The sequence below is a fragment of the Arvicola amphibius genome, chromosome 2 (assembly GCF_903992535.2).
Source record: "Arvicola amphibius chromosome 2, mArvAmp1.2, whole genome shotgun sequence".
Lineage (NCBI taxonomy): Eukaryota > Metazoa > Chordata > Mammalia > Rodentia > Cricetidae > Arvicola > Arvicola amphibius.
Genome location: NC_052048.2, coordinates 64,874,841 through 64,896,768, shown reverse-complemented (window position 1 = coordinate 64,896,768; position 21,928 = coordinate 64,874,841). Strand labels below are relative to the sequence as shown.

General features: G+C 45.3%; 1 protein-coding gene across 2 annotated transcripts in view; it reads left to right on the top strand.

The window, feature by feature from the left end:
- Nucleotides 1-21,928, top strand: part of LOC119808189 (meiosis 1 associated protein) — an 82,390-nt gene that overhangs the window by 51,969 nt on the left and 8,493 nt on the right. For both annotated transcript variants that reach the window (XM_038320587.1, XM_038320588.1), the window contains exons 4-6: nucleotides 151-324; nucleotides 3,847-4,009; nucleotides 4,651-4,792. In XM_038320587.1, the coding sequence (XP_038176515.1) occupies nucleotides 151-324; nucleotides 3,847-4,009; nucleotides 4,651-4,792 (479 nt within the window). The remainder of the gene's footprint in view (nucleotides 1-150; nucleotides 325-3,846; nucleotides 4,010-4,650; nucleotides 4,793-21,928) is intronic.

Below are 21,928 nucleotides of genomic sequence, written 5' to 3'. Positions count from 1 at the left end.
CTGGCATAGGCGCTAGGGATTGAACGCAGGTCCTCTGCAAGAGCAGAAAATATTCTTACAGTCAGTCATCTTCCCAGCCTCACCCCCCCCCCACACACACACAAATAAAGAGACCTCCCTTAACCACCATTCTCCTTCCTCCTTCTGCAGAGAGTGCTCTCCTGGAAGCTGACATTGTCCTTCAGACTCTTGACAACGATGTCGTCAGCATGGAGGTCTTCTTCAAAGCCTGGCTGCATAACAGTGAAACCGACAGAGAACACATCCATCTTCTTCTTGCTCCACAGAGCCTTCCTCCTCCTTCCACAGCCAAGGATAATACAAGTACACAACCCTGAAAAGATAGGTTCTGTAGGCGAAGTCTCTCCTTGTCTAAGATTACAAGTCTAGATGACTCTGGGGAGTCATCCCAATACAGATCATTTGAGGCCTATGGGTTGGAGGAGGACTGGGTGACACTGTCTAGTGACAACATGTCTTTAAAGAGAAAGGCTCTAAAGGGTGACCGTTCCAGCCAGCGAGAGCCAAGTAGTTATAGAGGCAAAGTCCTTGATGCTCAGTGATAAGATATTTGCTACACCATAGCAGGATATACTGAATCGTGCATTGCCCTCAATATTCTCGCTCTTAGTGTGGTAGGTATTGTTGTTACTGTAATCCAATTGTCTTTTACCTTGATACTATCAACACTGCCTTGGTAAGAATAATAACAGTAAATAAAAATCTTCTCAGGGGTCTGGAGGAGGGATGGCTCAGTGGCTAAGGGCACTGGCTACTCTTGTGGAGGACATAGAATCAGTTCCCAGTACCCACGTGGTAGCTCACAACCTCCTGTAACCCCAGTTCCAGGGCATCTGACACCTTCTTCAGCCATTGCACTGCTGAGCCATCTCTCCAACCCCAGTTAGCAGTCTGTTTGAAATCTCTTCTCCTACTCTAATAGAATTCTGCCATGACTATCGCTTTTTCAGGATGGGGAAAAGCCCTCTGAAAGTATAATTAGATAGGAAGGATGTTTCCCCTCTTTCCAGGGACAGCTATCAGATTCTGCTTCTTTCTCCATTTAAACCTAGGGCTTTGGGACCAGCAAGATGGCTCAGTGGATAAAGGCACTTGCCACTAAGCCTGACAACTGGAGTTCAATCCCAGGTCCCACGTTATGGAAGAATAGACTCCCACAGGTTGTTCTTTGGCCTACACATATGTTCCATGCCATACACACACACACACACACACACACACACACACACACACACACTCAAATACACACTAAATAAGGAACTTCTCTTTTACAGAACCTAGGGCCTGAAATACCTTGGATGGCTTAAATTGATGATATCATAATCTGTCTTTCCTTTGCCTGTAAAATGTCTTCCCAGGGCCTCCTTTGTATTGTGTCCCACGCTGCTCCTACCAATCCCTCCCTATCCCATCCTCTGGAATTCACTCATTCACTTCACTCAATTAAAAGCAGCCGGCAACTGTACACAGAAGCCAGCTTGTGTTTAACATTTATGTGCCTTCCCCCACCCCCCATACTAACTTCTTTTCTTGCCTAATCCCCTTCTGCTTTACACAGCACCACCAGGCAAATGCTGTCACTGAGTATATCACCAGATCTACGATGCTGTCAATGATAAGACATGCCACTGTTTTTATACCAATAAGAATGGGAACACTGTCAATTAAACAGGACATAGAATACTGCCATCGTTCCTGGGCGAATTCAAGTCCTAAGATTGTCCGCCTGGCCAATAGCAATTGTAAGACAGATATAAAGATCTAAAGATCTATCTTAGTGTGTGAAAAATCTGCCTACAAACCAAATATAATACTATACCTGTTTTTACACATGAGGAAAGTAAGACAAAGAATTAAACACTTTCCTCGGGCTTCATAGAAAAACGATTCCAGGGCCCCTTCATCTTGGGACCAGAAATCTCTGTTTGTACACTTGACAATTCTTGTCAGGAGTATGCTCATCAAACACAGGTCTATCTTCCTCCAGAACGTCTACCTTTGTCTTCTACCACTTACCCACCTGGGGCTTAGGCTACTCTCAACAAAAGGGACAGTGACTTGCTGTTCTCTAGTGGAGCTGGGACCCTCCAAGGCCAGGAACTCCTGCAGCCTGTTTTATCTCTACTGCTACACTGGAATCCAGATGTCAGGCACAACTGGAATGGAGTCTGGAGAAATTAGGTCTTCTCCAGAGTGATGAGGCCCATGGAGATTATCAACAACTACAATAAAGATCAGACTGTAGTTACCTCTTAGGGGTTTTCCTACTGCTACCAATGAGACCTTCATCCAGATGGACAAAGCTTCCCAATCCTAAATCCCACTGACCAGTAATGGAGAGTCGGGCAGAGAAGAAATGAATTGAAGTCTACATCTTATAAACTGGGCCCGGGAAATCTACCTGAATCTATCACCCACTCCATTTTTCCACAAGGTTACTTTGACATTGTTTTACTTGGTTTTAAAATTAGTATAGAACATGACAGATTTAGTTAGATAACATGCTCATAGATGGATGCCATTGCAGCTTGCTTCTGCTTTTATTTTTATCTCACACAGCAGTCTGGTCATTCCTCAAATCACCATCACCTACTAACCTCACAAGGATTCAGGGTTTGTACACTTGCAAGTTTTCTGTTGATATTCAAACCATATATATATATATATATATATATATATATATATATGCTTTATAGCATCAAGGACTCAGGCTTAGAGCAACAAATCGTTTGGCACCTGAAGGTAATTGCTGGCACAGAAACCTAACACAGCCAGGAGCAGGAGCAGCAATACACGCCTGAAACCACAGCACTTGTGAGGTAAAGGCAGAAGGGGCAGGAGTTCAAGGTTGTCTTCAGCTATGGAGCAAGTCAGAAGTCAGTCTGGGCTGCAGGAGAGCCTCTCTCAAAGGCTGGGGGGGGATGAGTGTTGGGGTCTGGAGAGATGACTGAGTGGTTAAAAGCACTGGCTGCTCTTCCACAGGACCCAAGTTCATTTCCCAGCACCCACATGGCAGCTCACACCTGTCTGTAACTCCAGTTCCAGGGCTTCTGACCCCCTCACCCAGACACACATGCAGGCAAAACACAAGTGAACACAAAAATAAATTATAAAAAAAAGAAAAAATTTTTAAAAAGAAATCAAAAGCTTAATAGAGCGCCAGACCCTGAGAATAGCATAGCTCTGTACCAGTCCACGCACTCCTGATGTCTAATGCCGCCGCTGTGCGCTGAGGCCTTGAAGGTCCAATACTCAGTTCCTTCCAGACATTAACCATAAGCTGCTATTTCAGGAACTTGTTCCTCCCGTAGTCCTGAACGCCCCCTAGAAGAGCCCAGAGAAAAAGAGTAGCAGTCAGCTGACTGAGTTCTGCTTTCCTGCTCTTCCTTCATCTGACCGGCATGCTTGCCAAAGCTGCAGGGAAGCAGAGGCAAGATTCCCCAAGGGCCTCTGCAGATTACCCCAGGTTCGAGACTTAACAAGTGTTAGCTGCTCCAGCGAGGACAGGCATTCTTCCTGAAATGAAGGACAAACCAGACCTCTTGCTCTGAGACAAACGCTCAGTGAGCCCAGCAGTAAAGCCAGGGAAGATGATGCCCGGCTCAGAGGCTAAGTAAACAGTGAGGAGCAAAAGCTGAAACACAGGGGGCAGATCTACTTTTCCTCCTCCAACCAAGCGTGCTTTCTTCTTCCTATCCTCTCCCCCCCCCCCCCCCCCCGCCTCCTCCTAACCATTGACTGCCTAGGGAAAGTGAACTTGCCTCTTAATGGCAGCTTGAGGTAACTTGTAACCCAGCCTCTTCTCTAACTCTCCTTTGATTGTAGTGTGCCTGAAATGTGACCTCCAAGAGCGATTTCTCAGCCCATCCCTGCTTCCTGGGACAGCCGATGGCACGTTGAGGACAGATGATCCCAAAGGAGACATCAGCACACTCTACCAGATGGCTTCCCTGTCTCCAGACTCTCCGTACAAGCTGCAAGTGATCAAGTATGCTTTGAAAAGACCTCACCGTTCTACTCTATTCTTCTTAATTCCATGGCTGGGAAGTGCAGAGATTCAGGGTCTATCTTGGCAGTCAGGCAACAGTCAGTGGCCAGGTAGCAGTTACAAGCATGTCACGAAAAAAAAAAAAAAAAAAAAAAAAAACAGTAAGGTTGGGCTCCTCAGCAAGTGGAAGCCAGAGGGGCAGATGTAGACTTGCTACCACAGAAGACTTGGAGGTATAGGCAGGAATTGGAAACATGGGCTTTGTGTGTGGAGAAAAGCAAGATTGATTCAGCCACCCAGTGGACTTGCCAAAAGCCATGGGGTTGGTATGGGAATGAGCCTTTCAGGGACAAAGCATATCCAGGTCTATTTCAACCCTACCACTCCTCTAAGTGCTGCTTCAGGGGATCAATGTTCTGCTTCAGGCAGAACAATGGGAAAGCCCAACTTTGCTCCCTTCCGCTCATACTATAGGGCCCCAGGCGAAGGCTGTTGAGCTCTGAGTGTACCAGATTCCATGCTACTGACCACACACTCTGTAAACTGCACACCCTGACCCACCAGCTCCCCCAAGACAGACCTAGATCAGAGCTGGGTGTGCTGAGAGGTCCCAGCACCATTAAGAAGTCTTTCTTTTCCAGGGCTCTAAAATCCAGTGGGATCTGTGAGTCCGTGACCTACGGACTCCCCTTCATCCTCAGACCCACAAGCTGTTGGAAGCTGGACTGGGATGAGCTGGAGACAAATCAGCAACATTTCCACGCTCTGTGTCACTGCTTGCTGGTGAGTGCCCTGTGCCCGGGCAAGAGTAACAACTAGAGAAAAACAGCCACTCACTCCTCCCTAACCCCAGACCTGCATCAAAGGGGAAACTGGAAATACTTTGAATTTTACAGTCAATTTAACAATACTATTGGTAGATGAACCCAAAGGAAACATTAGTACACTCTACCAGACGGCTTTCCAGGTACTGGACTGTCACAGTCTGACCAGCTGATCAAGTGTGGTACCAAAGACCCTCCCCACTATTCTGCTTGTTTGTTTGTTTGTTTGTTTGTTTTTGAGACAGGATTTCTCTACGTAGCCTTGGCTGTCTTAGAACTAGTTCTATAGACCAGGCTGGCCTCGAACTGACAGAGATCCCCCTGCCTCTGGCTCCCAAGTGTGAGACAAATGCCATTTTTTGTATGGCGGATCTTTTTATTTTGTGTGCATGTGTGTTGGGGCTGCAGAAATGCCACGGCACATGTGCAGAGCTGGGAGGACCAACTTCTGGAGTCAGTGCTGCCCGCAGCCATGTGGGTCCTGCAGATCAGACTCGGGTTTCAGGCTTGGCAGCAAAAATCTTTACCAACCATGCCATTTCACTGGGCCGGGTGCTATACTTATCGATAGCGTGGCTAGAAACAGAAATTCAGATCATATCTCTGTCAGGAAAAGTCAGTTTGGGGGCAGCAGTTACAAGCACTGATGGAAAGGTGAGGTGAGGCTACTCAGTTTGTAGCAGAATGCTTCCTGAAATCAGTCAGAACCCCTTAGTTTACAAACTTTAGACGTAAGTGATGTTGCTTTGATACCTACTTCCTTTCTGGGCTCAAAAAACAGGTCAGTAGGTAAAAGTGCTTGCCGCATAAGCCTTGTGAGTCTGAGTTCAATCCCCGGGATCCACCGTGGAGAATGAAAATAGACTCAGGAAATTGTCCTCTGGCCTCTGCTCAGGCTCTGTGGCACACCTGTACACACACACACACACACACACACACGTACATACACACACACAATAATAATGATAAATGTTTAAAGTTCCACGGCCTTTCTGACACTGTACTCATTATCACAGGTCATTTGAAGAAGTCTCTAGTCCCGATCCATGTCAGACATTGTGTAAAGCCCTAGATACGCATTCAGTGGTGGCATCATAGATACATCTGTGTCCTCAAGAAACAGTCTGTAATGGAAGAGATAGAAATGCATACATGGCTTGCAATAGAGCATCAGAAATCAAGGTTAACAAAACCCAACATAGAATTATTTGTGGGCATATATAACCAATTAGAACTCAGGGAAGGATGGGGTGTGGGGAGGGGGGTAAATGCAATATCCAACAATTGTTTGGCATCAGCCTTGAACATCAAGATGTCAGCCTTGGAGCAAAAGCAAATAGAAAGCACAGCACATACACAGAAAACTAATGTGGCCAGGCCAGATGACTCAGAAGGCAAAGGTAGGAGAGAACTAACTCTCTCTCTCTCTCTCTCCCACTCTCTCTCTCTCTCTCTCTCTCTCTCTCTCTTTCTCTCTCTCTCACACACACATAAATTATACACACATACACAATAAATAATTTTTACACAATAAGTAATTTTTAAGAGAAAAAGGAAACTAACAAGAGGCTAGAGAGATAACTTTGCAGCTAAGAGAGCTTACTGCTCTTGCAGAGGGCACAGGTTCAGTTCTCAGCACCCACATCAGAAGGCTTGTAACTTCCTGTGATTCCAGTTCCAGGGGGTCTGATGCCTCTTCTGATCTCCACTAACACACACCATGCACACACACACACACACACACACACACACACACACACATTCATGCCCATGTGCATTCACATAAATTTAAAAAAAAGGAAAAAGGAAAGAAACCAGGTGTAGTGACACTCACCTTTAATCCCAGTACTTGGGAAACAGAGGCAGGTGAATGTCTGTGAGTTCAAGACTAGCCTGGCCTACACTGCAAGTTCTGGGCCAGCCAGAACTACAGTGAGACCCTATCTCAAAAACCTAAAAAAGGAAAAAAGAAAATCAATGCAACACTTAAATTGAAATAAACTAAGTAAAAAGAGAATCCAAGATGAGATACTGAATAAATAATCGACCTGGAGCGGGAGAGATGGCACAGAGTTTAAGGGGTCATGCTGTTCTTCCAGGGGACCTGAGTTCAGTTCCCAGCACCCACCTTAGGCTGCTCACGACCCCCTGTAACCTGAGCTCTAGAGAGATCCAACACCTCTGTTCTGCACAGACCCACACACATATAATTAAAACTGAAAAGCAAAGGCTTGACCAGGTGGGCACAAGTGACAGATCGGCAGGATGGCTCCGAATGGAAGGACAGCACAGCACCGTGTCTTCCCCTATCAGAAGAGGACTTCTGTTTCAAAACTCACGCTCCCTTTGGGGCCACCCACCGAGTTCCTGTTTCTGGTCTGAAGAACGCCCACCTCCTGTGTTTGTAGGGCACAGATCAATCAGTTCAGTGAGTTCCCAGCAACTCAGCTTACTGTGTGCTCCACCCTCTTCCTCAAATCTGAGAGCATCCATCACTTAGCAGGTGTTTCTCCCAGGTGCTTTCAGTCCTTTTTCTTTCCTTTTGGACATATTGGAGATTGAACCCAGGATCTCACACATGCTAGGTAAACACCCTATCCCTCTCTTGGGTCCCCAACCTTCCTTCTATCTATCTATTTACTTATTTTTGTTCTGAGACAAATCTCATTTATGTTACCCAGGGAATTGAACTTAATCTGCAGCCCAAGCAAGCCTTGTATCCAGACCTTCCTGTCTCAGCCACCCTGAAGTAGCTAGAATGACAGGCCTGAGTCTGCAGGTCCTGTTTATAATACAATAAGATTTTTTTTAAGGCAGGGTCTCATGTAGCCCAGGTCGACCTTTTTGCTGTGTGGCTGAGGATGACCTCTATGCTTTCCGAGTATTAGAATTGTAGGCAGGTACCGTCAATACCTTGTTCAGTGCTTAGAGTACAGGAATTTGGGTATTGGTTTTTGTATTTTGAGACAAGTTCTCTCTATTATGTAGCCCTGGCTATTCTGGAAATTACCATGTAGACCAGACTGGTCTCGAACTTGCTGAGATGTCTCTACCTGCTGCATACTGGGATTAATAAAAACAAAAATCTGGAAAACAAGTTTGGACAACTTGTGAAAACAGGGTTAGGGAGGTGAATAAACGTAAAAGATGAACAAGGCACAGTTGTGAATGCCCAGATACACTGGAGACTAGCCTAGTGGAGTGCAGGAGCCTGCAGCATGAGTGGAGAGAGGAGGAAGCAGAGTCCAAAGGCAACTTAGAGAGGAAAGGTTTCCCTTATAGCTGACAGTCTAGCGTCAGAGGAAGCCAAGTCAGGAACCTAAGACAGGAGCTTGGAGACAGGAACGAAAGCAGAGAGCACGGAGGATACTGTGTATGGCTTGTTCAGCCTATATTTTTATATAGCCCAGGACTACCTGCCCAGGGGAAGCATCACCCATAATGGACTGGGCCCCTCCCGCATCAACCATTAGTCAAGAAAACATCCTACAGACTTGCCTGCCAATCAGTGTCATGGAAGCAGTTTCTCAGTTGCCTCTTCCCAGATAACTTTAGCTTGTGTCAAGTTGACAAGAAGCTAATGAGGGCCCCCATTTATTTTTATTAGCATGTATTCATATATATCTATATATGCATGTATATCTATGTATGCATGTATATCTGTGTGTGCATTGTATATCTATATATGCACGTATATCTATGTGTGCATTGTATATCTATATATGCATGTATATCTATGTATGCATGTATATCTATGTGTGCATTGTATATCTATATATGCATGTATATCTATGTATGCACGTATATCTCTGTGTGCATTGTGTATCTATATATGCATGTCTATCTATGTATGCATGTATATCTCTGTGTGCATTGTGTATCTATATATGCATGTATATCTATGTATGCATGTATATCTATGTATGCATGTATATCTATATGTATGCATGTATATCTATGTGAGAGCACCACCTGTGTATGGCTGCCCACAGAGACCAGAGCTGGAGCTGCAGGAAGTTGAGACCTGTCTGACAAGGGTACTGGAACCAAACTGGGTCATCTGGAAGAATACCAAGAGTTTTTAATTGCTGATCTATCTCCCAAGCCCCGTGTTTATAAAACTTTACCTCCATCTTTCGTTTTATATTTTCACGCTTCTTTGTTCTTTTCAAATCTGGTGACTGCTCAGTTCCCAGAGCCCTTGTTGCCCTCTCCTCACACCAGTGTTTCCACTGCAGCCAACTTCTGCCTCCGACTTCTGTCTTTCTGTTAATAGCACCCACCATTGTCTAAGCCACCCACGCGTGAAACCTCAGCCACTTTCAGCTATGGTGTCCTTCACACTCGAGTCACCCCAGGCCACATCAGTTGTCCTCTCCTAACCTGGAGATGTCCTTGTTTCCTGTCCCCAATGCTTGTCTCACAATTTTTTTTTATAAACTCCTAACTTCCCTTACCCGACCTTCCAGCTCCATTTTACCTGCACATTAACACTAAATTACTTTTTCTTTTCTTTTCTTTTCTTTGTTTTTAAACTTATTCCCTTTTTTTTCCTTTTTAAACAGGGTCTTGCTGTATAATCCTGGCCAACTTGGAATTTACTATGTAGATCAAGCTGGCCTTGAACTCACAGAGATCCACCTGCCTCTGCCTGCAAAATGCTGGGATTAAAGGCATGTACCGCCGTGCCCAGCCTCAGATTACCTTCTTTTTGTTTTATTTTTATTTTTATGTACATTGGTGTTTTTCCTGTATGTATGTCTGTGTGAGGGTGTTGCATCCTGGAGTTATAGACAGTTGTGAGCTGCCATGTGGGTGCTGGGAATTGAACTCAGGACCTTTGGAGGAGCAGTCAGTGCTCTTCGCTGCTGAGCTATCTCTCCAGCCCTCATATTACCTTCTTAAGCAGTCCTCTGACTATCACGTTTCTCATGTGCCTACACCCACCGGTTTAGTGAGCCTTGCTTGTCCTAGTCTGCCAGCACATTCTCTCCCCTACGTCCTCACTGCTCTAGTCAAATCCTGCTTTGCTTGTGCTTTAATATTGCAGCCATTTCGTCACCGGTCCGGATGCTTTCCTTGTTTCCCCTTCTCGGTGTGGTTTATAGCAATGCCCATAAGCTAACTTGAAGAATGGCCTTGAGTCTGTCATCTTTCGCTTCAAAATATTTTGTGTCTTCACCTGGTGTTGTAGCTCGGTGAGAGAGAACTTACCTGATGTGCGTGATGCCCTAGATTTGATCCCCAGCACCACAAGCACACACATGCACATTCACACATATGCACGTATGTGTGCACACACACACATGAATACACGCACACACACTATCTTGCTACAACTTATACCCCGTATTTCTTAGTCCAGTTAGTATTCAAGGTCCAGCCTTATCACCCATTATCTCTTAACATAGTATATATTACAACCAAATAAATGAGAAGCATTAGATTTCTCCTTTGGTCCTCCTCTGTTCATGCTGTCTCTTCTCTCATCTCCGTGTGTTCAAATCCTGCCCTAACCTGAAAGACTCAGCTCAAATGGTGCTTCCTTAGTGAACACTTTCCACTAGCCTTTTTAAATTAGATTTTATGTATTCTATTCCCTTTTAGAGAAAAGCATATTTCAAGTCATTTTTTAAGTATATGTCCTTGATTTGACTTAAAGGTTGAGGTGTAAATGTGACCTACCCTAAAATCCTGGATGGCACACTTGCATTTTCCTGGTATTTCTGCCACTTCTCCACTTCACCAACCAAATCCTCAGCTTTAGTCAAATTTTGGCTCAGAGCAGAAATTCCCCTCTTTTGTTACCTCTATTTTTTTAAATATTGGTTTATATGCATGAGTATGGATGTATGGGATGATAGGGTGCAAAGAGCTTCAGTGTTCCATGTCTCTCTGCCTTTTCATCTGAGGCAGTATCTCTCCTTGAAGTTGGAGTTTGTGAATTCTAGACTAGCAGGAAGCCTCCACCCCCTCAGAGCTAGGATATAGATCCTCACAAGGACACCCGGCTTGTTCCATGGGTGCTGGGATCCAGACTCCAGTCCTCTGTTAAATAGCAGACACTTTAGAATTGCAGAGCCATCTCTCCTGCCCCAGTACCTTCACTTTTGAGACGCTCGGGGCAGTTTTCTAAGATACTCTGCTGAAAATAATCCCTATTGCTCAAGAAAGCCTGTGCTTTGCATCTGGTGCCCTCCAGCCCTGTTCCTTGTTTTCTGACTGTGAACTTAAGCAACAGATTCATCTCTAACTATGCTGCATTTATGTATTCATAACTCTGACAAGCACAGTAGCCCCATGTGGTTTAGTCTCTGCACAGATGACATGTTAAAAAAACGTTATCCACCGACCCAAAAGTAATTTTTTAATTAATTAATGTGTTTTCAAAGAAGAGCCATCTTATAAACACAATGGCATTTCTCAGTTCTTTCTCCTCCACCTAATTATCTGTAACCTGGCGCTTACCCTGGGCCCTCTACACACAAGTGTGCACATGCTCAGGCTCTCACCACATCCTTGGGGCCCTGCTTCTCGTCTTCCTCCTCCCACTCAGCCACATATTCTAAATTGGCTCTCTGACGTGCACTCTGCCTCGCTGCCAGCTCCTGTGTAAAATAATCAAGTCCAGCGCTAGCTTCTCCCTTGAGCAGTACAGCAGGGAGAGAGAAGGAAAGGGAGGCACGTGTGAGACCCACTAGTAACTCTTGTCTCTGTCATGTCTAACAGAAGCTATAAGGTGGGCCTTACATGTCTGGGAGGGAGGATAACTAGATGTGTACAGCACCTGGCGCATATCAGCCGCGTGGTTTGCAGCGTTATTGGTTAGTGCTTTTATAATTTCCACTTGTTTCTTCCTGTTCTCTTGGGGGTTTTTTGGTTTTTGGTTTGGTTTTGTTTTTTGAGCCAGTGTCTCTCTCTCTCCATAGTGCTGGCTTTCCTGAAACTATGTAGACCAGACTGGCCTCAAACTCCCAGAGCTCCACCTGCCTCTGCCTCCTGAGGGCTAGTATTAAAGGTGTGCACCACCGTGTCCGGCTCTTTCTGTTTTCTTCTACTATCATTACATTTATTTGTTTGCTTGCATATGTCTGTGTCTGTGTGTGTGTGAGAGAGAGAGTACCCACAAATGTGGAGATTAGAGAACTTGTACAAGTCAGTTCAAGCCTGGTAACCTTTTATTTGTCTTTTGGTTTTCAAACTTGTGGTCCTTTCCCTTTTTTTCATATCTAGCAATATTTAATAAAAGCCACACCTGCGTATAAATGCACTGTAGAGGCTGGAGTTGGGAGAGAGGGCTCACCCTTCTCTGGACCAGTCAGACAGTCCTCGAGTACTGTGCTGAGTCATGGCTGGGCAGCCATCCTGCTTCAGCTCAGACTGTCCTCCAGAGCTCTCGACCACAAGCCCGGGGTACTGTGTATGTCCCCTCACCCTAAAAGGTCTCAACTCTAACCACTGCCCCCCACATCTGCTGAAACACTCTTGGCTTTTCTCAAGTATTTCTGCCTCCTGACCCATATAACTCCAGTATGTCACAAATGTTCTCAGTGGAAAACTGGCTGGAGCCACACCCTACTGCACCCCCAGGTCTCCACCAAAAGATCTGCTAGTCGCTCTGTTTCCTCACAAATGTCTCTTAGCAGGTAGGGCTCTAGATTCTGAGCTTCACCACCATTGCCTCCATCCCCTTCAACCCGAATTCACATATGCCCTCAGGGTAAATGAAGCAGTTGTAATTCCCTCCTTTGTCTGGATTCTTCCCTCTCTAGAGACTGTTATCTATATTTCTTAGTCCAGTATTCAGGGTCCAGCTTTATCTCCCATTATTTCCTTCACATAGCATATTTTCCAATCAAATGAATGAAGAGCATTCCATTTCCCCGCCTTTCATCCTCCTCTGTTCATGCTGCCCCTTTCTCATCTCCCTGTATTCAACCCTTGACAATGCCTCACTCCAAACGGCCTCTATACATGACCAAGCTTTTCTGACCTTCCTGGGAAGGAGAAGCAGCCAGCGCTGACCTCTGAATGCAGAAGTAACTCCATCACGTGCTCACGTACTCCCCCTTTGCCTTCTGATTACATTTTCTAACTTGTCCCCGGCCAGTTAGTTGACTCCCTGTTTTCACTTTCAGGTTCGTGAACTTCCCCACAGGTGAAGGCACAGGGAAGTTGTGCCCTCTCCTCCAGCCTTAACTCAGAGCAGCTCTTCTGGGCCAAATACACGCCGCAACTGTCAAACCCTCGCCATTAGTGCCATCCCAACAGATTCCACAGCTGCAAATGTGTAACTTTTCCAGCTGCGTTTTGCACACTCTAAGCCAGAGTCACCTGCAGTTAGATGTGTGCTTTCCAGTCCCTGATAGGTTTTTCTGGGAATCACTCCATTTCTGTCTTCCCCAAAGGTTACTTTCCTTTATTTGAGTTTTTACTTTCATCAAAAATGCTTTATCCAGTCTTTGACATTTCTCGGGAGACATGAACAAACATCTCCTTATCCTAGATAGGAAATTGATGACAGACCGAAGCACAGATACCACCAACGCTCAGTTTGGTGAACCAATGAGTTTTATTGGAATTACGTATAAGAGAATGGGTGAGGGGTTATTTACAGGAGCAGAAATGACTCAAAGTCATCACCAAAAGTCCACTGCAGCATGGGTGACAGCTCACAAAATCTGGAGGCCTAGAGTGTTGACTCCAGGTAACTGAGTTGATCTGTTCCTCTTCCAGGCAGCTAGACTGCTCTCTGCTTCTTCCAGGCAGCTTGCTTGTTCTGAGCCTCCTGGAAGCAGGGTATCTCCAACAGTTCTTACAGTGTGCATATGTGTGTGTGTGTGTGTGTGTGTGTGTGTGTGTGTGTGTGTGCGCGCGCGCGCGCACGCGCGCACATGCTTAATGGAAAAAGGCCTAGAGAGTCTGCTCAGTTTCAGGGACTTCCTGAAGGTTTTTACCTCCTGAGCTTAATGACCGTCCCTGAAGGATGGAGTGTTTCATCTCCCTTAGACTATCCTGTTGTCTCACCTTCTTTCTGACTCCTGTATCTTATGGAGCTTCCCTCCAGGATGGAGGGTTTTACTCTCAGAGAAAACTACACAACATCTACAGTCTCATCAACTTCACTCTTAGATTAATCCAAATCCTAAGCATCTGCATCCTTACAGTGTCCTTTGATGCTTTTATAGACCTATATCTAAAAATTATCCGCTTATTTTTCATTTGACAAAATAAGAAGCAACTTATAATTAAATACATGTTAATTTTAGGGGGAAAAAAAGAAGTCTCACTACATAACCCTGGCTGGCCTGGAATTCATTATCTAGACCAAGCTGGCCTTGGGTTCACGGAGATCCACAATGCCTTTTCCTCTTAAATTCTGGGATTGAACATATACACTATTATGCCTAGCTAATTTTAGAAATGTAATACTTTATTATGCTGACTTTGTACCTAACACAGTTCCAAGTATTTTGCAAGTATTATTTTATTACCATAGCCATCCTATAAAATAACTGAAAAGAAAAGTATCAGCTTAGGACCCGAGGCCAAGTTCTCAACACAAAGGAGATTTATTTGCCCCAGAGGATAGAGTAGAGGACAGGGCATAAGAGACAAAGTCAGAGATAGAGGAAGAAGGAGAAGGGGAAGGGAACAAGGGGAAGGGGGCAGGGATATTTGTCCCTGCAGGCACAGAGGACTGCTTCTGAATAGAAGGGAGACAGACAGGCATATAGGAAAATGGCAGTTTATAAAGGTAAAATGGGCCACGGACTTTAATCCCACACTCGAGAGTCAGAGGCTGGTGGATCTCTGTGAGTTCAAGGCCAGCCTGCTCTACAAGAGCTAGTTCCAGGATAGGCCTCAAAGCTACAGAGAAACCCTGTCTCCAAAAAAAAAAAAAAGTGAAATGGGAAAGCCCACGTGAGGATGAGGTATTTAATTTCATTTGGGCATGTTAATAAGTCTGCCAAGGAGGCTTCTGATTACTGGACTTCCATACTTTGATAGCTGGACCTTGGCAGACAACCTCAGGAGGAGGGAGTGGACAAATAGGGGGATGGACCTCGGTGGCCAGCTTGAGGAATGTAATCTACTTGTTTTAGCAAGGCAGAGGGAATGGGGGAGAAAGGCGAGGCTGCCAGAGCCACCTGCTCCAGTGGGCTACTCTCCCTTCCGTAAAAGCCATCTCTGTCATGCAGATGAGGAAAGTAAGGTGCAGAGAAATGGTAGAGTCAGGACTGAACCCAGAAAGCTTGTTCCAGGCCCCAAATTTTAAACCACTCTACAGCCATGTGGAGTGCGTTGTCATGTTGATCACAGGTGGTCTCTCAAACATTGCTTCTTGGTAGCATCCATTCAAGGCTCCCTTACTGTTTGTCAAGGAGAACCATAGGGACCTCTAGCATTTCTGGCAGTGTCCCTGGTCCTGGCTTCGTTATTGCCCTGTTCTTAGCTCCTTCCTCTAGCCAATCTCCCTCCTTAACTCATCATGTGGTCTTTATTTGCTGGTGCATTTTTTTCTAAGTTTGCACAAAAATTTTATGAAATGTGGTAGGGAATAAATACATAAGTAAATAAAATTAATTTTTTCCAAGTCTTTATGAGATGAATCCATCCCTTGCCAGGAAAAAGCTGTTTCAGTCACCCAAGACTGCTGTGTAGTCCCAGTTATGTAGCTAGTGACTCACTGTCCACATCCTCGCTCCTGACAAAGTCGGGTCTGTGTGAACTAGAAAAAGAAATGAAAACAGCCCTGAAGTCTTTCGGCTTCCTACTTCAAATGTCAGCGTCTAGAGAGACACATTCCTGAGTTTCCAGTCCATGTCTGCTCCAGTTGGCCACAGCAGTGACAGCATTCCAGCCAGGACACGTCCAGCAGGAGTCTGAGCACACAGGCTACGGGCTGGTTGGGCTGTGAGCGGGTGTGGAGATGGAAAGCCCTCGGCTGTAGAGGCCAAGACTCAAGACCAAGATTCCAAGCAGAGAGTGGGGTGATGGCAGGTCAAGAACCTTTAAAAAAATAGAATGCGGGCGGGGCTTAGGATCTGAAGGTTGTGAGGGGAAGAAGTCTGAAGGCAGCAGGCTAGCATGGGGTCCCAGGGCCTCCTGGGAGCCAGCCTGGTCTACTTTTCTTGCTTCACCTTTCACCCAGCCTTGCCTAGTCTCCATTCCAGAGACATTAATAAATTGCTAAGTGTTCTCCAAATACGCTAACTGATCTCACATGCTCACACACTGTGCTCTTGCCTCTGTCCACCTGACAAAGTTTTATTCACTTTTCCCGGGTTCTGCTTATATGTCTTCACTGTGAAGCTTTTTCCGCTCTGTCAGACCTTGTCCCCACTCATTATTGGTTTGTTTGTTTATCCTTTTCCATCCTTGTGGCTATTGTCACATCTTACTTGGCCCTCACAGCACCAATAATTGCATGGATTGGCACTGTAGCTCCCTGCTGTGATAATTGTCACCTTGCTGTTTTCTTAAATCAAATTCAGAAAATACAGGTTCCCATGCGCCATGTTGTTAATATACTTGGTATCTGCATGGATGCCTCTCCCTTGGGGTCACACCCAGAATCCTAACCTCCTAAAAGGCCTCTGGGCCTCAGCACATCCCAGTACAGTAATGTAGACAAGGGATAAGACTGGATATCTTTGTTTCTGCTCTTGGCAGTAAAGTGTGTGTCTTAGTCAGGGTTTCTATTGCTGTGAAGAGACACCATGACCACAGCAACTCTTATAAAGGAAAACATTTAATTGGGGCTGGCTTACAGTTTCAGAGGTTTAGTTTATTGTCATCTTTGCAGGAAGCATGGCGGCATGCAGGCATGCTGGTGCTAGCCAGTCAGCTGAGAGTTCTGCATCTGTATACATAGACAGCAGGAAGAGAGAACCACTGAGTCTGGCTTGGGCTTTTGAAACCTCAAAGCCCACCCCCAATGGCATGCTTCCTCCAACAAGGCCACACCTCCTTGGCTTTCTGAGGTAGTGCCCCTCCCTGGTAACTAAGCATTCAAATATGAGCCTTTGGGGCCATTCTTATTTAAGCTACCACAGTGTGCTACCTTTTACCACTGTGAGTTAGAATTTTGAAGTTTTGTAGGGATAGGGCTGTTTGCTTGCCTGTTTGTTTTGAAAGAGAGTCTTACACTGTAGTCTAGGTTGGCCTGGAACTCACTATCCAGCCCAGGCTGTTTTTCAACTTGTGATCCCCCTACATCAGCCTCCCATGAGCCACTACAGCAGGCAGCAATGAGGTTATTTTTCATTTTTGTTGTTTTATTTTGGTTTTAGCACTTTGTCAAGATAAGGAAGTTCTACCTGACTTAGTTTGTTGTTCATTTTTATTGTGGAAGGTTATTGACTTTTGTTAAAAAAAATAAATCTACTGGATGATTATATAGTTTTTTCTCTTTATATTATTAGTATAGTATAATCTATTGACTGATTTTTTTTAAATATTAAGCCAAGGGATTAGAGAGATAACTCAGCAGTTAACAGCACTTGTTGCTCTTACAGAAGACCCAAGTTCAGTTCCAGCACCCTCATATAGTGGCTTACAACCCTCTGTAAGTACAGTTCCAGGATATCCATGCCTTCTTCTCACCTCACAGACACCAGGCATGCATGTGATACATAGATATATCTTCAGGCAAAACACCTATACACATTAAAACAAATCTTGCCTTTGCTTGCTATCTCAATTGCTGTGAATTTGTATGTGCCACTCCCCTGCTACATGCAGAAGGCAGTTTCCTTGTAATCACCTACACCACCACCACCACTTCCCCCCCACCATGGCTTGCAGTCTTTCTGCCCCTCTCTTCCACCGCCATCCCTGAGCTTTGGGTGGAGGAGTATGATATAAATGTCCACAGTCTCTTTTTCTCTGCACCTTGACCAGTTGTGGGTCTCTGAGTTAATCACTACCTACTGCAAAAAAGAAGCTTCTCTGGTGAGGGCAGAGATACACTCTAATCTATAGGTATAAGAACAAGTCATCAGGAGTTGGTTTAATATGATGTCTGTAATGGTCTGCCCTGTCCCTTTAAGAGACAAGCCCCGCCTATTCCATCTCCCCCCAGTGCCAAGGCTTCCAGCCTGAGTCCTTTCCTTTCAGTTTCCTGAAGAGGCAGCTTCTATCCTCTCTCCCTTCTCCCACTTCTTCCCTTACCTTCCCTGCTCTTCCCTCTTCTCCTCTTCCCCCCTTTTCCCTCCATAACCGACTAAATAAATAACCCACTTTCTCTGCATGGTGTGTCTCTGTCTGTCACCCACCGTGAGGTTCCCTGCCTGGGATCTGCTGCCCCTCGTGGCCCTGGGCCACTCCAGAACCACAGCATTTTTACCACGACGCTCCTCATGGCCTGCTGCCCAATGCAGCCACTCGGGGAACATCGCCGTTTTATTTTGACCATAACAGTGTCCAGTTAGCAGAGTAATAGAAGTAGGTTCTCCACTAGGGCCTATGCTCTATCTAGTCACAGGTACTTGGCCCCAGTAATGATGTCAGGTATGTGAAGTGGACCTTGTTACTTTGATGACATTTGTGCCACTGTGACACCAGTGGGCATGACTTGCAGACCAGTCACTGCTGCGGCCCACAGTGTTCACAGCTGGGAAAGTTGGTGGCTCCTTTTCGCCTCTCTCTCTGTAAACCCTGCCTTAGCAGGTCGTTGGCAACTTTGCTGTGTTAGATTCTAATTTCCATTCACAGTTAATGATTTTCTAACATCTCCTGTGAGTTCCTCAGTTGCGTACAGATAGAAGCATATTGTCTTCACATATTCATGAATTCCCAAGGTGCTTTCGGTACTGATTTCTAGTTTCATTCTACTGTGGTGGGAGAACACAGTTTGGAAGGTTTAGTCTTTTTAGATGAATAAAAGTTTGTGTTGTGGTCTGTCCTGAAGAATGTTCACCTGCGAGGACTGGGTAGTCTGTTTTAGAGGGCTGGGGATCTTTTACCGTGATTATGGGAACCAGTGTGAGAGCAGAACGGTGTCATTAGTCAGATATTTATCACTATGGCAACACTCCTGCCATAATCAAGAGAGGGCAACTTACTTGGGATCACAATTTCAATGTTCAGAACATAGTCCTGGGTTTAGCTGATTCTGGGCCCAGGATGAGAAAGATCACTCAGTTTGTGATAGACAGGAAGCAGAGAGAGTTACAGGAAGGGAGACCAAGGTAAGGTCTAACTTCCAAGGACACTCCCCGAGGTGACCTATTTCCTGCAGCTAAGCCCCACCTCCTAAAGTTTCTAGCTTCTGCCGCAGGGTCCCAACGCCTGAGGACCAAGATTTCTACAGTCTATGGGAATTATTTCAAATCGAAACCACGATAAGAGTATTGGGTGCTGCTGCAGAGGCTTCTCTCCTCCTGGTTCCTTCCTTGCTGGGGTGAGAGAAAAAGCAAATGCTAAACAAACCTAATTTCTGTCTTGTTTCCCTTCCCATTTCCAAAGGCCCAGCGTAGGCTTAGCTTGGTGGGTGCATTATACCAAGGAGATACATCTCTCTCCACAGGCGAAGCTAAGTGGGTGTTTGTTCCTCCCAGCTCCCTGTGCCTACCTCCAAAACACCTCACTCCACACCCGGCCATGTTTCATTAACCGCACCCTGTGTTTGTTTGATGGTCTTCACATTAATGGTAGACCAAGGCAGTGCTGGTCTGTGAGATTAAGTTTCTACCAGCTATAAGAAATCCACAGCTGACCTCCTTGCAGGGTTTGTATGGGTACCACTTCTACTCCTGTCAGCCCGAGGTCAGTAACTATCTCCTCTTCCTTCTCTCTGGTATCCATAATGGATCATTAAGCTGTTCCTAGAAGAAGGTCAGTACAACTGTAAAGAAGTTGGGGGCGGATGACCTTACTGAGGCTGAACTTGGAGTACGGCATGCCGTTCAACCCTGCCCCATCCACACCTGCTCTGAAGAGAAGGAACACACTTTGTGAAGTCTAAGCCACATTCTGTGGCATCTCCAATCACAGCCTAAGCACAGGCATCTTTCCCCATACTGTATATTAGCTACCTTTTTTCTGGATGTGACAAGGAACCGACCTGAAGGAAGAGAGATGTATTTTGTCTCACAGTGAGAAGATACATCATGGTGGGGGACGTGCTCCGCGAGGAAGGCTCACAGTGGCAGATGCACAAGCTGCCTGATCACATCTTGGAGGACCAAACCAGGAACCCAGGCCAGACTATAACCCTCCACTGACTCACTTCCTTCAACTAGGCCCCACCTCCTAAGGGTTCCTTCCCCAAACAGCTCCACCAATGGGACCACAGCAAACACGAGCCCATAGGAGATATTTTATATTCATAACATCATATCTTCCTTCTGGTAAGTTTAGCATCTAACTCGTGCTCTTTTCCTTAGAACCAGTCAAAGTGTATTAGAAAGAACTCAGCAGTTGTCTACCTACGGTCATTAGCACTGTTCCCCTCGAGGACCCCAAAGGCTGCTGCTGGTTTTGAGACGTTCCCAGGCTTTTTCTCAGCCTCAGATACCTGCTGTGGCAGTTAGCCATACTTCCATGTCCTAACAGGTCAACCCATAACTTAACTAACATCCTTAGACTTGAGCCCTGGACCTCAAGTCTCTAGTGCCATAAACCACTACCCCGGGGGAGAAGCTAGAAATCTACTGTCCTAAACGGGAGCCTTAAAGATCAGCTTCCTCCCCAGGAATTGAAGACAAATTAACATTTTCATCTAATAGAAACATATTTATGTCTCTTCCAGAGCTTTCTGACAGTCTCTTTCTGTCTCCAGCCCATAAATTTTAAAAGCATTCTCTAAAATTATTTCAACAGAAAAAAAAATCCAAGGAAAAGGAGGGGGCAAAAAGCAAATCTTCTTGCTCCTCTGACGGTCCCAGTGTTAGCAGGGACTTTTGAGACTGCTTTCCTACATACCAGCTGACTACAGAGACTTAGCTGTCATCTCAGGTTGGTCAACTCGGAGTCCAGTGGCCAAAGGTGTCCTGTGTGCAGCACTCAGAGGTTCTTAGCAAGCCCATAGTGTAATAGAGATTATTCTTCTTTAATGATGAGATCCAAGAAACATCCCATGCCATGCTCCCTAGCTCATTGTCTCAGTGGCAAGGTATCTCATGCTTAGTTAAGTCTTGTGCATGCAGTTGACATTATCAGTTTGTTTAGGACTGAGAAGTTTTCTGAGCACGGGACAATCGTTCCTAAATATAGACCAGTCAAGAGAGTGGATCACGTGACATTTTAGATAAACATCCCTTACAAGCTTCCCCTTACTCAATTATAAATGCCAAGAGGATACAGTATCTAGTGAGTTTCTACACACCTAGTGCTTAGAACCTAATAAGTATTCAATAAAAAAATCTTTATATGCATAAATGTCTTACCTGCATGTATGTGTATGAACCTCACAAATGCCTAGTGCCCATGAAGATCACAAGATGTCAGATCTCCTGAAACTGGAGCTAGGGGTGATTGTGAGTGCCAGGGTGTCAGGAACTAAACATAAGTATTCAATTCTGCAAGTGTTTCTAACTGCTGAGCCATCTTTGCAGCTCCCCACTCAATAAATTTTTAACAAACTTACAAATGCCTAGAATGGTACAAAAAAGAAGTCTGAGAAACAATGATGATTGAAATCCTGAGCCCTAATCAGAAGTTACCTTGGCCAATGGAAACTAAGCAATTGCCTAGTCTTCCCTCAGACTAGGCAAATACCCTGACAAGCACATACGCCATAATTTTAATATTATTTGCTCCTAGCTTGGTGGACTCAGTAAGCCTCAGATGGACTTTGCATCACAGTTTGAATCTGTTCTTCAGGGGGAAAGCTCTAGATATAAGAAAGATAATATCAGCATATGACGTTCTTTCTATTACTATTTTTATTTGTGTGCACCGGTATTTTGCCTGCATGTATGTCTGTGTGAGGGTGTCAGATCCTCTGGAACTGGAGTTACAGACAGTTGTGAACTGCCATATGGGTTCTGGGAATTGAACCCGGGTCCTCTGGAAGAGCAGTCAGTGCTCTTAACTGCTGAGCCATGTCTCCAGCCCACAAATGAACTTCTAAGGTCTCCACAATGCT